The sequence below is a fragment of the Halichoerus grypus genome, chromosome 3 (genome assembly GCF_964656455.1).
Source record: "Halichoerus grypus chromosome 3, mHalGry1.hap1.1, whole genome shotgun sequence".
NCBI lineage: Eukaryota > Metazoa > Chordata > Mammalia > Carnivora > Phocidae > Halichoerus > Halichoerus grypus.
In genome coordinates, this window is record NC_135714.1 from 69,308,923 (window position 1) to 69,324,159 (window position 15,237).

General features: G+C 33.7%; 1 protein-coding gene across 13 annotated transcripts in view; it reads right to left on the bottom strand.

Annotated features, from left to right (window-relative positions):
- Positions 1 to 15,237, bottom strand: part of MAPK10 (mitogen-activated protein kinase 10) — a 318,671-nt gene that overhangs the window by 160,997 nt on the left and 142,437 nt on the right. For 7 of the 13 annotated variants that reach the window (XM_078068890.1, XM_078068894.1, XM_078068889.1 and 4 more), the window contains one exon: positions 6,373 to 6,444. The exons of 4 other annotated variants lie outside the window; for them this stretch is intronic. In XM_078068890.1, coding sequence (XP_077925016.1) covers positions 6,373 to 6,438 — 66 coding nt within the window. In that variant the 5' untranslated portion in view covers positions 6,439 to 6,444. Of the gene's footprint in view, positions 1 to 6,345; positions 6,445 to 15,237 lie in introns of all 13 variants that reach the window. 2 more of the 13 variants (XM_078068895.1, XM_078068896.1) reach the window with 1 other exon arrangement.

The following is a 15,237-nucleotide window of genomic DNA, read 5'->3' on the forward strand; positions in this document are numbered from 1 at the left end:
TTGCTCTATTCCTCTAATGTTGGTATAAAATTCTTCTTTCCATCTAAGATGTCCATCCAATGAAGTGTAAAAATTTTAACGAGATAGTTTCATTGTCTTTGAAACAGAAACACCATAGACCCATCAAATGAGATAAAGTTGAGCAAATCAAGTTATTTTAAATTCAGTATACCTTAAAAACAAAGAACTGTTTTTTTAAAAACCATATAACCCTGGCATCAGGTTTAATGATATTTTTTCAAATGTCCTAGGTACTGTGATCTGAACATATCACTTTAAACTCCTAAAGATAGGTATTCTACAATTGTAGAATTTATTTATTTTCAGGTTTATAAAAAGCTCTAAAAAGTGAATGCAGCCCATAAAATATTTACTAACATCCTGAAATTTCTAAAGATCAAAAGAGGAAAACATCTGAACACTAAAAAATAATAAATCAGAAGTGATTGGGGATTCTTAAGTTTTCATCTATTTAGAACAGCCATCATCAGTGGCTAAGAAAATTATTACATGTATACACACAGTGCTTTTATTATCCAGACATTCGAGTGATAAAATAAAATTCAATTAACTAGTTAAGTCATCTATTAATAGTTTATGTCTATTTAAAAAAAACACTGTCTTAACTAGAAAAAAATTCAACATGCTTAGTCTTTGTTATCTTATCTAATAAGGTTTAAACCAAAAATAGTAAGAACTCAAAAGACACTGAAGAACAATTCGACAATAATAACTTCAAAATGAGACTATTTTTGTTATATCTTCAGTAATATTTTAGACTTTATATATCACAAACATCTGGAATTTATATAAAAGTGTTCTTTTTTCCTACTGGGGACCAAAAGATCTTAGGCTTCTTTGCATTTAATCATAGTATGTCGGTTCTTGTTATATTTAACTGCTACTCCCTTCCGTTAAAACACTGTACACCAATAGATTTCAGAAAGTTCATAACGGGACTAGGGAAAGACCTTCTAGTATAATAGTTGAGATTTCCAACTCCAGAATAAAACATAATTGTATTACACCTTCGATAATTAATAGTGTTGTGAAGGTTAAATGAGGTAAAATCTTAATAAAGTCTTCTTTGATAACTATTGGGGTTTGGGTTTTTTTCTGACTCACTGTTTAGCACATAGCTGTTGCAGAGGTCTTTAACTCAAAGAGGAATAGGTTTTCAAGATTATAAGCCCAGCCACTCTCTTTCGTGCTTTAGACTAGACAATGTGTTCTTTGAGAACAGTAACCATCTCATTCATCTTGTATTCCTAGTTTTTACAAGCTGCAGGTTTATATCATAGGTACTCAGTTAAGATGTATTGAATACATAAATCGTGGAATTAATCAGTAATCAATCAGTCAATACATAGGTATCTCCTTACATAGAAAATTTAAGGAGGCAGAAAGAGTTTCTGTGTCATAGCCAAAAAGAACCCCAGTGGGTTCAGTCTCTTTGTTTCTAGTTCTACTGACATTTATAATTCTCAATTCATTAATTTGAGCCCTCTTTGGAAATCCGAAATTAAGAAATCATTTTAAATGATTCATAACCAACTCAAGCATCAGTAAACATAACCAACTCAAGCATCAGTAAACATTTAGAGAGGACAACAAATTATTAACGTTGAGATAAATGTTTGGTTAGCACTGATTTGTGATAGCAAAATAACCAAAATGTAATTAAATCTATTAATGTACACTTATAAAATGTTAAGATATTGAGAAATTGACTTGATTTTGAAAAGCAAGTAAACAAATTTCTACTCTGGAAGTGGTGTTTCTCTATTAAATTTTTATTTATCCTCTTTTATTCAAAAGGCATTTATTGTACATTTACAGAATTAAGGTAGATTTCTGGACTTGGAAATTCAAGATGAGGATACCCTGGTCCTGCCCCCAAGGTGGTCAGTCACCATGGAGAGAGGGGAAAAACATAAACCTGTACAACTAATGGTAATGTACATCAGGATGTGATAAATGCTGTAGATACCCATGGACATGCGTGCGGTTTCCAACACGCATTTCTGTGTGTATATATTCCTTGTTTAAAATCCTGACTCATCTGTTCAGTACAACAGAGTTCCAAAAATATCACTTTTTACAGATTTTTTTTTAATTTGGAAAAGTGAAATTAAACAGCTCTGTAATTCTCTGTTCAATTGAGAAAGGAAAGCTAAGAAGGCTTACCTGTTTCACAGGGGGGATCCAGAGTGTTTGCACTTTCAATTCCCTGTCAGTCTATATTTTTGTAAAGGATTCATACCAGTCCAAACTAAAGATTATTCTTTTATTGTCTAACATTACACAGATAAATTTCTCCCCAGAATATAATGAGAGACCTCTTGCTTGCAAAAGCTGCTTGTTGGAATATTAAAAAAAAAATTTAATAGGAGTAGCTAAAAAATTCAATGACTCCCATGTTCTTCAAGTAATTCAACTAAAAAATAAAATCAACACTACTACAAATAATGTACATATTTCCTGTTTATAAAGAACTAGCTGGGCAAGTTTGTTCTCTATATTTTCTGTAACTTCTTATTGATAACAAATGAAAAAATTGGAAATATGACATAATATAAAAAGCCACAGATTAAGACTCAAGAGACCTGGAAACTGAATATACTTGATCACTTGTCTTTGTGCATTGTCTCTCTGGCAAGAAGTTGGGAGCAACCTAACCCTGCTGTGATCAGGGTAAACACCATAGCATACCAAGAACATGTGAGATGTCTCATGAAATAAGAAGCTTCCAAAAAACATAGTTTGAAAATGAACCCCAGTCGATAACTCTGCTCTAAAAATGAACACACTCTTTTCTCTAAATTGCTAGAGCAGTAAATCAGGCATAGAGCTACAGAAAAGAAAAATAAATAAATAAACATTATCAAATAAAAATTCTACAGGAAAAGTAAATAAAATGCTCTGAGTCATGACCAGCAACATTCTGCTTGCTATAATATTTTTAGATTTTTTTTAAACTTATAGAATATGCATGTATCTAGATACCAAAAGCTCATAGTAAGCAAAAAAAATTCAGAGTCATTAATAAAGTTCATGCTTCACTTCTCTTCATTCCTTTGCTTTCAAAGAAGTCTTCCTAGAAATAGACATTTTGCATCTGTACCCAAATGTTGGGAGCTAATTTAAAAAAAAAATAACTTCAACCTACAAAAAGACTCTGGATTAAAAAATATAGCATAAGTTTTAAGATCTTTTTTATTGATAATTTTTGAAGTTCAGATTTAATCTTGAGGTATGTAAAACATGAATTAGTTTTTTGTTTGGTTGTGGTTTGTTTTATAAGTGTTAGTGCCCATAGTAAGCAGATAGGCTCATGGCAGCTAATGAAATAGCACACAGTCACATCGCTTGCAAGTGGTAGGGCCCAGATATTCTACCCAGAAATTCGGTCCTGCTCCTTTCAACCAAAGCACAGTCACAGGTGCAACTGATTACCTAAACCAAATCTATATCATTCATTGATTCATTACGCAAATACTCAGTGATTGCCCACGCCCTGCCATGTGCAAAAGAGAGAAAATTCCAATAGTGTGCTGGGTAAATGCTCAACAACTGCAGGGAGGGAGGAGACTTATTGTAGTAATTGTTTATTTACATAATGTACATGCTCCTATAATAACAGACTTCCATCTACCAACCTTACATCACTGAACTTTGAGTTGCAGGGAGAGACACACAATCACTCTTGTGAGCCTGTGTGAGTTGGCTCCTGCCCATGTGAAAAATGCATTGTAGTAGAGAGAGAAGCAACATACTAGTCACATATATGGTATGTCAGCTACCAAAAAGTGTTACGGAGGGAAAAAAAAGCAAGGCTGGCAAGTTGGGTAGGCAGCGTAGGTAGGAAGGGGCAGTATTAAATAGGGCAGTCAAGAAAGATTCCCTAAAAAATGACATTTGAGCAAAGCCCTGACAGTGGTGGAGGAGTGGACCAAGAGGACAATAAAGGAAGAGCATTTCAGGGAGGGGGACCTCTAGGTGGCTACGTGGTAAAGGCTTGGGTATTTATTTTAAGAATTTTAGTTTTTACCATAAGTGAAATGGGAAGACATTGAAAGGTTTTTCTGTTTTGTTTTGGTTTTAGCCAAGGAGTGACATGATCTCACTTACACTTTTCAAAATATTACTCTCGTTGATGTTTGAGAGTAAACCATTTAGGAGTGAGCAAATGTGGAAACTCTGGTAATAATCCAGGCAAGAGGTAACAGTAGGTTGGATCAAAGTGGTAGTGGAGGGGCGCCTGGGTGGTTCAGTCGTTAAGCGTCTGCCTTCTGCTCAGGTCATGATCCCAGGGTCCTGGAATCGAGCCCCGCATCAGGCTCCCTGCTTGGCTTGGCGGGGAGCCTGCTTCTCCTTCTGCCTGATGCTCCCCCTGCTTGTGCTCTCTTGCTCTCTCTGTCAAATAAATAAAATATTTTAAAAAAACACACACACAAAGTGGTAGTGGAGAGAATGTTGGGAAGTGGTGAGATTTCAGATATATTTTGAATGGAGAGACAACAGTATTTGCTGACAAATTGAATGTGAAGTGTTGCCCAAAAGATGATTCCAAAGATTTTGTTCTAAGCAACTGGGAAAGGTGAATTTAGCATTTACTGAATTAGAACAGAGTATTTTGGAGGAAAGATCAGGAATTTGGTTTGGTGTATGCAGAGTTTGATATGCCTATTAGACATCTAAGCAGAGAGGTAGAACAAGTAGCTGGGCATGGTCTGGCTTGGGGAGAGATTTGGGTTGGAGATATAACTATGGAAGTAGTCAAGATACTGATAATACTTAAAACAGGGACTCAATTGGAGCACCAGAAGAATGAATATAAATTTATTTAAAATATATTCAGCTATTTAATAAACACATATTCCAGCACTGTTCTCATTGCTCTGCAAGTATTAACTCATTTAATTCTCATGACCCTAGAAGGTAGATACCATTATTTTCCTCTTTTTACAAATTTAGAAACTAATGCACAGAGAGGTTAAGTAACTTGCCCAAGGCACAAACAAGTATATGGCTAATAAGTGACAGACTTGGAGTTTCTAACAAAGCTGTCCAGATCCAGAATTATTTTTTTTTAAGATTTTATTTATTTATTTGACAGAGAGAGACACAGCGAGAGAGGGAACACAAGCAGGGGGAGTGGGAGAGGGAGAAGCAGGCTTCCTGCTGAGCAGGGAGCCCAACGCGGGGCTCAATCCCAGGACCCCGGGATCATGACCTGAGCGGAAGGCAGACGCTTAACGACTGAGCCACCCAGGTGCCCTTAGTTCCAGAATTCTTATTACAGAAGAGAAGTTATTTAAATGCCTGAGGCTTCCAGCACTATGACATTTAGAGGTCAGGGAACTGAGGCAGATCAGATCAGTAAATCCTACTCACAGCATGTAACACATTTTACTCTCCCTTGGAAATTCTACTTATGCTTAGAGAGAGTAGATTTACCAATGTTTGTTTCCCTTTATATTTTTTCACATTTTCTGTAACAAGCACATATTACTTCCAGAAACAGAAAAGAGTGTTTTAAAATAATAGAAGGTACAGAGTTGTTTTTTAAACCTTGTTTCAAAGGATGCATATCACTCCCTGTTTACAGCACAGCTCAATGAGAAAATAACAGTGAAAATCATTACAGAAAAGCTGAATTGCTTTTTGCTTGGAGCATGAATAAAGTTACTATAATTTATTATCCAAAGGATAATCCTGAGAGTGAAGGGGAGCACTATTAATTATACCATAACAACAGGCTGAAGTTAGGATTACCCTAAACATAACCTGTAGTAGGAATAAGCAGCCCAGCTAGCCTCTTTCTTAAGAATAGAATATGTATGAATATAGGAGAACAGACTCTTATCTGGTCCATGCACACTACCTTCTTACTATGGTTCGTTGTAGGCTAAATATACCTTTGTTTGCTGTTATTGTTGTTCACCCTTTTACTAACTACCAGTTAGCACCGGGCATCAAAAAAACTGAGCACGCCTGGCATGGTACCATCTGTGGGTATTGGAGATCTGCTACAGAAGGCTCATCGGTCCTTATGATGAGAAACAATAATACGGACTTCAGCTATTTTGATGATTCAAGCCACATTTCAAGTATTAGGAAAGACATATTAATGGCATTAAGTATAAATAAAATCTAGTAAGAAATCACTTTACCCAGTGATTAATTTATAATCATTAAAAAGAATCATTTTCATTCCCATTCTAACTTAAGTGAACTGGGAAAGAAAAAACATTTAACTATCCATTTCTATTTACATTAACTTGATGTGGAACATATGCAAGCTGAAATGGCAAAATGGAAATACAAGGGAATATACTGTACCTTGTTTTACCTGTAAGGAACACACACCTGACAAAAGGCAATTTTCACATCCAAGGTTGGTTCACTGCAGTAGTACAATAAATGGAGGCTCATAAATACCTATAGAAAAAGGGGGGGCATGAATTTCCAAATCACCTAATTGTTCATTATTTAATAGTATAAACTTTAATATAATTTGAATTAAACACAAGGTGTCATGCATAACATATATTCAGCATAATCTGTATCCTGACTAGTGACAGGTACTTTTCATAAATCATAAACACTAAATAATAAAATAAGGTAAGATGTCCTATTTTTATCATGATTAATACCACCACAATCATAAAGATTAGATATAAGGAATTGGATATACTTAATAAGTTAAAGTTTAGAACATCCTCTTATACAGGACTCTCAGTTCTAGGCATCTAACTTTAAAAATCTCAAACATATGCTCAACAGCATATACATAAGGATGTTTATCATAGAATAAGGGGACTTTTAAATAAACTGTAATGGATAATAGAATTATATACAGGACATGGAATAATTGAATTCAAACTTAAGGATCAGCATAGATAAATTTTTCAAACATGATGTTGAGTGGAGAAAAAGCAAGTTGCAAAGGGGTATGAAGGTCATTGTATTATTAACATAAAATTTTTACATAGACAAAATTATGTACATTGCTTTGTTATACAATCATAAAACCAGACTAAAAAAAAATGGGCACTCTGTTAACATCAATTTAATCTTGGTAGTTAAGTACAAAGATTTCAATTATATTATTTTCCATATGTTTGAAATATTTTATAATTTTGCAAAGGAGAGGATAAAATCAACAATTTTTAAAGGAGAGGATAAAATCATGTAATGGTGGTAATGCCAAATTAGGTATTGTGTTAATCTGAGTATGATGAAGCAGCATCAGAGAAAACCAACTGAAACATTTTTCAGTTCAGTTAGGCACAATTTACTGAATGTTTATTGTATGCAAGACACAATTCTGTGAGTTAATTTTAAAACCACAATTGACACAAGACTTCTGTTTCTGACAATATGAATGATTAGGTATCTTGAAAACCACTCTTAGTGTAAAACTCCTAGAAAAAAATTAGATGAAATATACAAAATATATTTTTTAATGCATAACCAAACTGCTGAAAGAAAGAAAGGAAGGAAGGAAGAAAGGAAGAAAAGAAAGAAAGAAAGAAAGAAAGAAAGAAAGAAAGAAAGAAAGAAAGAAAGAAAGAAAGAAAGAAAAAGAAAGAAAGAAAGAAAAAGAAAGAAAGATAGAAAAAAGGAAGGAAGGAAGAAAGAAAGAGAAAGAAAGAAAGAAGGAAAGAAAAAAGGAACGAAGGAAGGAAGGACGAAAGAAAGAAAGAAAGAAAGAACAAAAATTCTGAGAGGCTGAAAACAATGTGAAAGATTTCATGCAAAGAAGTAAATGAGCTGAAGCTGCCATTTGTCCCCAGGCCATCTGCTGATGTCTGAAGATGAGAGCTTTAGTTTTTAAAGAGTAGCATGTAGAGTCCAGGAAACAAAGCTTAGAACCTATCTACGGTGGGAAGTCACATTGAAGACACCCGCACTGAGCTTAGTAGAGGACGTTTTTTTTTGTTTGTTTGTTGTATTTGATGAGGTATATTCACAATGGTTGCAGCTTTTTTTTTTAAATTTGAAATCAAGTTAGGTAACCTCTAATGTAGTATTGGTTTCAGGAGTAGAATTTAGAATTTAGAAATTTATCACTTACATATAACACCCAGGGCTCATCCCAACAAGTGCCCTCCTTAGTGCCCATCACCCAGTTAGCCCATCCCCCCATCCACCTCCCCTCCAGCAACTCTCAATTTGTTCAGTAGAGGAAGTTTTAAACAAAGTTTAGGAGAGCTAGCAACACAATCCCAGAAGGAAGGTCTGAATTGCAAGAAAAAAATACAAAGGAATTTGGCAGATTTTTTAAATTTAAGAAAGAATGAAAGGGCAAGAACATACAAGACATTCCTTAAGAAGAGCAAAGTAAGTGTTTGTCTGTGGAGGTTAGGAGGTAGAAAGCTAAAGTAAACATATATGGGATGATGCAGAGATAGACCTATAAATAAAGAGCCAAAAACAGACACATACATATGTGGAAGCCTAACTATGTTAAAGTCTGCATTTCAGATATATGGGGAAAGAAGAAACTATGCATTAAATCATGCTGAGACAATAGGTCATGCATCAGAAATATGGAGGGCGGAGGGTGGGGAGGAAGCCCACCCCTGTTGAAACACAATTTTCTAATTAGGTCTTTCACATTTCTGCATGTCTTGCAAACAGAAGCACTGGCTGTTTTTATTCCAGACTACCTTCTCAAGGATAATAGCAAACAGTTTTGGAAGAGAGAGATAGTATCTCCCTATGGAGCAAAGAAAGGGCAGGTTTGATTACTCTCCAGTATAGTAAAGATAAGGTGTCCCTCTGGGGCAAGCCATGCTTACTGCCAATTATAAAGATTTGGGGGCGCCTGGGTGGCTCAGTCATTAAACGTCTGCCTTTGGCTCAGGTCATGATCCCAGGGTCCTGGGATCGAGCCCCGCATCGGGCTCCCTGCTCCGCAGGAAGCCTGCTTCTCCCTCTCCCACTCCCCCTGCTTGTGTTCCCTCTCTCGCTGTCTCTCTCTCTCTGTCAAATAAATAAATAAAATCTTCAAAAAAAAAAAAGATTTGGGTTCCTTACGCTTGGAGTTCCTCTTCTATAACATAACCCACTGCATATGCAGTAGTCACCTGACTTTCTTTGAATCACCCTCTGGGATTGGGGCCTAAGGAACTGGCATGAATGTTGACATTCTATCTACTGCTATTAATGTGAGTAACAAAGACCAAGGATCCATGTCTACTTCTTCAATTTGAGTGGTGGAGTCATGCATGTTTGTTTCATTATTATTTTTTAAAGCCTACATACATGAAATACTATTTGACATGTCAAATATTTTATAATAGAAAAAAATTCAAGTGACACAAAGAACTAGTGGTCTTTTATTCTTTTGCTGGGCATTGCTTTGAAGGCACAAATGCCCAGAACCAAAACATTTATAATAGCCATTAATGGGAAATGATCTTGAAGAGAAATGCCGAGAGGTGTAAAGCAGGAAGATAGAAGAAACTGTGCTTGATGATAACATTAAACTACTGAATTGAGAAATTCTGGAACTTTTCTACTTCTAGACTTTCTGTTGTATAAGAAGGCAACCCCCCAAAAAATAATTACTAAAATATAGTCAGAAAGTAAAAAATAAAACAACAAAACAAACAACCTATTCTCAATTTTTAGTCTGTGAGATTATTTTATTGTATCCATGAGATTTCCATGAGATTTATGTATCATTTTTGCCAATTACCTCTACTTCTTTAAAATTTTTAAGTTCAGTTTTAATTCAGGTATAATTTACACATAGCAAAATTAACAGTTCTTAAGTGTATAGGTTGATGAGTTTTGATAAATGCACATATCCATGTAACTCACATTTCAATGAAGATAAAAAATAGTCTGAAAACCCCTGTGCTCTTTTCTAGACAATATTCCCCACTCCCTAGGCAAACAATATTCTAACTTCTTTCACTATAAATTAGTTTTTCTTGTCCTAGAACTCCTATCAATGAGTTGGGCTTCTTTTGCTCAGCATTATGCTTTTAGTATTCAGCCATATTGGCATAAATTTTAGTAATTGTTCATTTTATGGTTCGGTTTAATGCATCACTGTGTGCTTATGCATTCTGCTTTAGGGCATTTGAGGTGCCTCTATTTTTTAACATTATTAATAATTCTGCTATGAATACTTATGTACATATATTTTTGTATAAATATGTTTTCATTCCTCTCAGGAAAAGTACCAAGAGAAAAAATTGTTGGATCATAAGATTAGGAATATGTTTAATTTATGAAAAATTGCCAGGCACATTATCAACCCCCTGCAGCAATGTATGAAAATTCAGTCGTTTTATATCCTTGCCAACATTTGGTGTTATCAGTTTTCTAAATTTTAATTATTCTAATGGGTATTTAATAATATTTTGTTATAGTTTCATTTTTTATTTCCTTGATTACTAATGATGTTGAGCTTATTTTCATGTGTTTATTGACCATTTATTTATCGTCTTTTGTGAAATGCCTTTTCAAGTCTTGTGCATTTACTGGTAGTCTGTGGGTAGGAGGAGGAGGTTATCTGTCTTTTTATTACAAATTATAGAAATTCTTCATTTATTTCAGATAAAAGTTTTCTGTCAGATATACGTATTATGAATATTTTCTTTCAGTCTGTAGCTTGCATATTGAACTTACAAATGTTGTCTTTTAGTGAATAATACTTAATTTTTATGAAATTTATTTTATCATTTATTTTTCTTTTATTAATAGTGCTTCCTTGATTCTATCAAGGGGTCTTTGTCAACACCAAGTTCACAAAGATATTCTTCCACATTTTCTTCTTGAAGCTTTACATTGTTAACTTTACTTTTAGGAATATGATCCACCTCCAATTAATTTTAATCTATGATGTGATTATATATATTAAGGTATACATTGAGACTCATTTTTCTCCTTATAAATAGCCAGTTGTTCAAGTATCCGTGGTCATAAGACTTTCTATATTGAGTTGCCTTGCTCCCTTGGCCAAAAAAATCAATTGACTGTACAAGTGTGGATCTATTTCAAGACTCTGTTCTGTTCCATTGACTACTGTCTCTATTTACTCCAATATCATTCCATCTTGATTACTGAGCTTTATAATAAGTTCTTCAAATAAGGTAAGGCCTCCAATTTTTTCTTCTTTTTATTTGGGAGACCCTTCTAGGTCTTTGCATTTCCACATGAACTTTAAAAATCAGCCTGACATTTCAAAAAATTTTTAAAAACTTTCTGGAATTTGATTAAGACTGTATTAGAGCTATAGATCACATTGGGAAGAAAGATATCTTAATATTGGGTGTTTTTATCCATTATTATAGTATATTTGCCCATTTATTTTAGTTCTAATTTATCTCAGGAATGTTCTATAGTTTGCAGTGTATAGACCTTATATGTTTTTCTTTAAGTTTATTCTTTAGCATTTATATTTTTGATGCTAATGTAAAAGGTATATTTTTAATTTCCATTTCCCAAATGCTTATTTTTAAAAATAACGTTAATTTTTGTAAGTGACCTTGCATTCTACCACACTGCTAAATTCATTTATTAAATCTAGTAAATATATTATAGGTTGTTTAGGATTTTCCTTATACACAGAAAAGTTTTCTGCAAGATAGCTTTTCCTTTTTCCTTTCTAATCTGCTTTTCCTTACCTAATTGCCTACTCCAGTACAATGCTGAATAGAAGTGAGGAGATGCTGATGATCTTTGTCTTTTAATAGATGTATTTAGTCCATTTACATTTAAAATGAATATGAATATTGCTGAGATCAAGCCTACTGCTCTACTATTTGTTTCATATTTTACCCCTGTATTCTTTATTCTATTTTTCCTCATTCTCAGCCTTTTTTGGAAGAATTATCTTTTTGTTTTCCATTTTATTTTATCCAAAAACTTACTAGTTATACTTTTTTTTAGTGGTTGTTCTAGAGTTTACAACCTGCATTTTTAATTTTAAGTCATCTAGCTTCAAATAATATTATTCTATTTCACATATAGTTTAAGAAACTTATAATAGTATATTTCAATTTTCTCCTCAGGTCCTTTGAACGATTGTTGTCATATATTTCACTTATACATATTTTATAAACCCCATAACAGATTGCTATTATTTTTGCTTTAAATAAGCAATTCTATTTGAAAGAAATTATTAAGTTACAAAGAAAAGTATTTTATATTTGTTACGTATTTTCTCCGTATAGTTCTTTCTCATCTTTCTTTAAAGTTATTATAAATGGTATTTTTATTTTATTTCCATTTTCCAAAGCTCATTTCCAGCATTTAAAATATGTTCTCCCATTCATTATTGTCTCATTATCTTATAGCATGCATTAAATGGGGAAATGTCCTCCCAGCCACTCTTCAATTTTTCCTGCAGTCTTCTCACAGCACTTTGTTTGTACTTTTATTATGAATATCTTATAATATTGTACCTGTTTGTTCATATGTCTGTTCCATACTACATTATGACCTTCTCAGGGAAAGTGACTATGTTTTATTCATGTTCACAACCCCAGGGCCCAACACTGTTCTTAGTATATAGCTAATGTCGAGTAAATGTTTACTGAATAAAAGGAAAATCAAATGAAAAAAAGGTTCTTTCCTTCTCTAACACAAATCTAAGTATTTTCACTATCTTTGCATATTGAGATCTATAAGTTTTCAATAAATTTGATGCTAACAAATTAGGAATGAGGAGTTTGTAGTAGTGAAAGTGTGAAAGAGTCCAACACAGACGACCTCAGAAATGCTACCCAGCAAGGCTGTTTTAGTTCTGTACTGCTGAATTGGGCATGTGGGAAATAATAACATCCAGCTCACCACCTGAAATGAACACTGTATTTTAATTTTTAATGAATGAATAATCTTGCTATGGAAAGCAAGCATCCTGACCTTTCCTGGTTGTGTCATAAAGATTCCAAATGTAGCACCATGACTAAGTCACCAAGTCACTGCAGAAACTTCTTGCTTCACAAAGGGACATTAAAAGAAAAAGAATGTTCAGTATGATAATCTCAGTGAATTACAGAAAACTAGTTTGGTAATTATATTTCCTGATAGCATGGCAGGGAGCATTTGGCACCATTGCATGGAAACAACATAAATGGCCAGGGCATTATCTCGATATTAGTCTAAAATGGAATTAGTGACAATATCTTGGTGCAATAGAGGACCCATGAGTACCTTGAAAAGGGAGGGGATGATAATTTGGGGAATTTAGTGCTTTCAATTACTGGCTGTTCTTCTGGGGAAAGCCCCATATGTGCACTCCTTGCTATGTACTATACTGAGTTTCTCTTCATTAACATGCCTATGTGAGTTAATGGTTACTCTGAGCAAAGCAGTAGGCCAAGTTGTATGAATGAGATATACTTAAGAATTTATTAGGTTGAACTGGTGCACAGTAGCTGCTATAAAAGAATGTAACTTTGATGTGTTTTAATAGCTTAGATCAATACTTAAATTCTTTTATATTTGAGATGTACCAACTAAACCACAGGAGGTTTGAGAAGCTTCACAGATGCAAAAAATCAAATTGTTCTGGGCAGCTCCAGGCTCCCGTGGTTTGTCACTGAAATGTAATACTTGCAAGAGAAAACTAAATGAACAATTGATTACAAAAAATGTTTTGAGATCCAGCACTTTCCAAGTTGAACTAATATAAAACAAACTCATCTGTAAATAATTTTTGTATTTATTACATATCAGACTTATTAACAGATGACTCTCTTAACAGCATGTAAGCATATGTACAATATTAGAATATAAAGTTATAGTTAATTACAAAAAAAAAAAATACTGTCTCTTCTATGCCCAAAAGAAGTCTCCCAACTATGTATAAAAAATGTACATATAAAAAAACAAATGAGAAGTAAATATACCATGAAGCAAGTAATTATCTTTTTAGTGCTGATAGAGAAAAATAAATTAAATTACATTTTCTATTAAGAACTGTGCAATTGATCACTTTAAGATATTATTATATCTTTTGGTCCATGGACTATCATTTAGAGCAAAAGTCAACAAACTGTGGCCCATGGACAAATTCAACTCACCATCCATTTTTGTAAATAAAGTTTTATTGGAACACGGCCATCCATTAGTTTACATATTGTCTAAGGCTGCTTCCACACTATAATGATAGATTTGAGTAACTGTTACAGAAACTATATGGCCTGCAAAGCTTGAAATAATCTGACCCTTTTTAGAAAAGGTTGCCAGGGGCACCTGGCTGGCTGTCAGTAGAGCATGTGGCTCTTAGTCTCAGGGCTCTGAGTTCAAGCCCCACATTGGGCATAGAGCTTACTAAAAAAATAAATAAAAACATTTTTTTAATTAAAATAAATTTTAAAAAGAAAAGGTTGCCAACCTCTCTGATTTAGAGCACTCTCAACACGAACATCTAGAAGCATATCACCAGATTCAGTATAAAAGCAAAAATAATTTAATGTCTCTAATTATAAGTTTGTAAGTACACAAAATACTTTCTAATAAATAATATTTAATATCTAATAAATACTACTCCCTCCCAAGTAATCTGTGCTTGTCTATATCCAGAATGAAAATATCTCTTAAAATATTGTTCATGTAACAAGATGATCGCTTCCACAGAAATCCTTTGATAAACTTATTTAGCAGGAGTAAAGCACTAGAGACCAGAATATAAGAGATGAGAAGGAGGCAAATACATAAGAAATAAAAAGGATTATTAGAGAGAAAGAACATATAAAATAAGAAATATAAAAACAGCAAATTCACCAATTTGAGAATTACAATACATAAAAACATTTTTAAATTTTCTTAGTATTGAACATATAGCATTGCTTCTGGTCCTAGAAACCTGGTAGGCTTAGCTAACATGGAAACTCTTACATCACAAAACTCTAGATGAGCTGGGTAAACTGTAACAAAAAGTAGTTAATGTGCAGTTGAATTTACATGAGAAATGGAAAACTGCCAGTGGTGTTCTGAACTTGGCTCCTACAATCAGCTTGCAAAAGCTGAATGTGCACAGCTTTTCCCAACTCCAAGCTTGATAACACCACTTCAGTAGTTTAAAACTGGCTTTGGTGGGAATATTTATACCATAGAAACTGGCAAATGCTACAAACCAAGCTTTCTTCAGAGAACTGGTGATTGAACATCTAGTAGCACACCACTGGAAGTTACCAGGTACCAGAAATGAAAAAAGAAATTAAAAGATAAATCACAAATTTCCAGAAATATCACAAGGAAAAC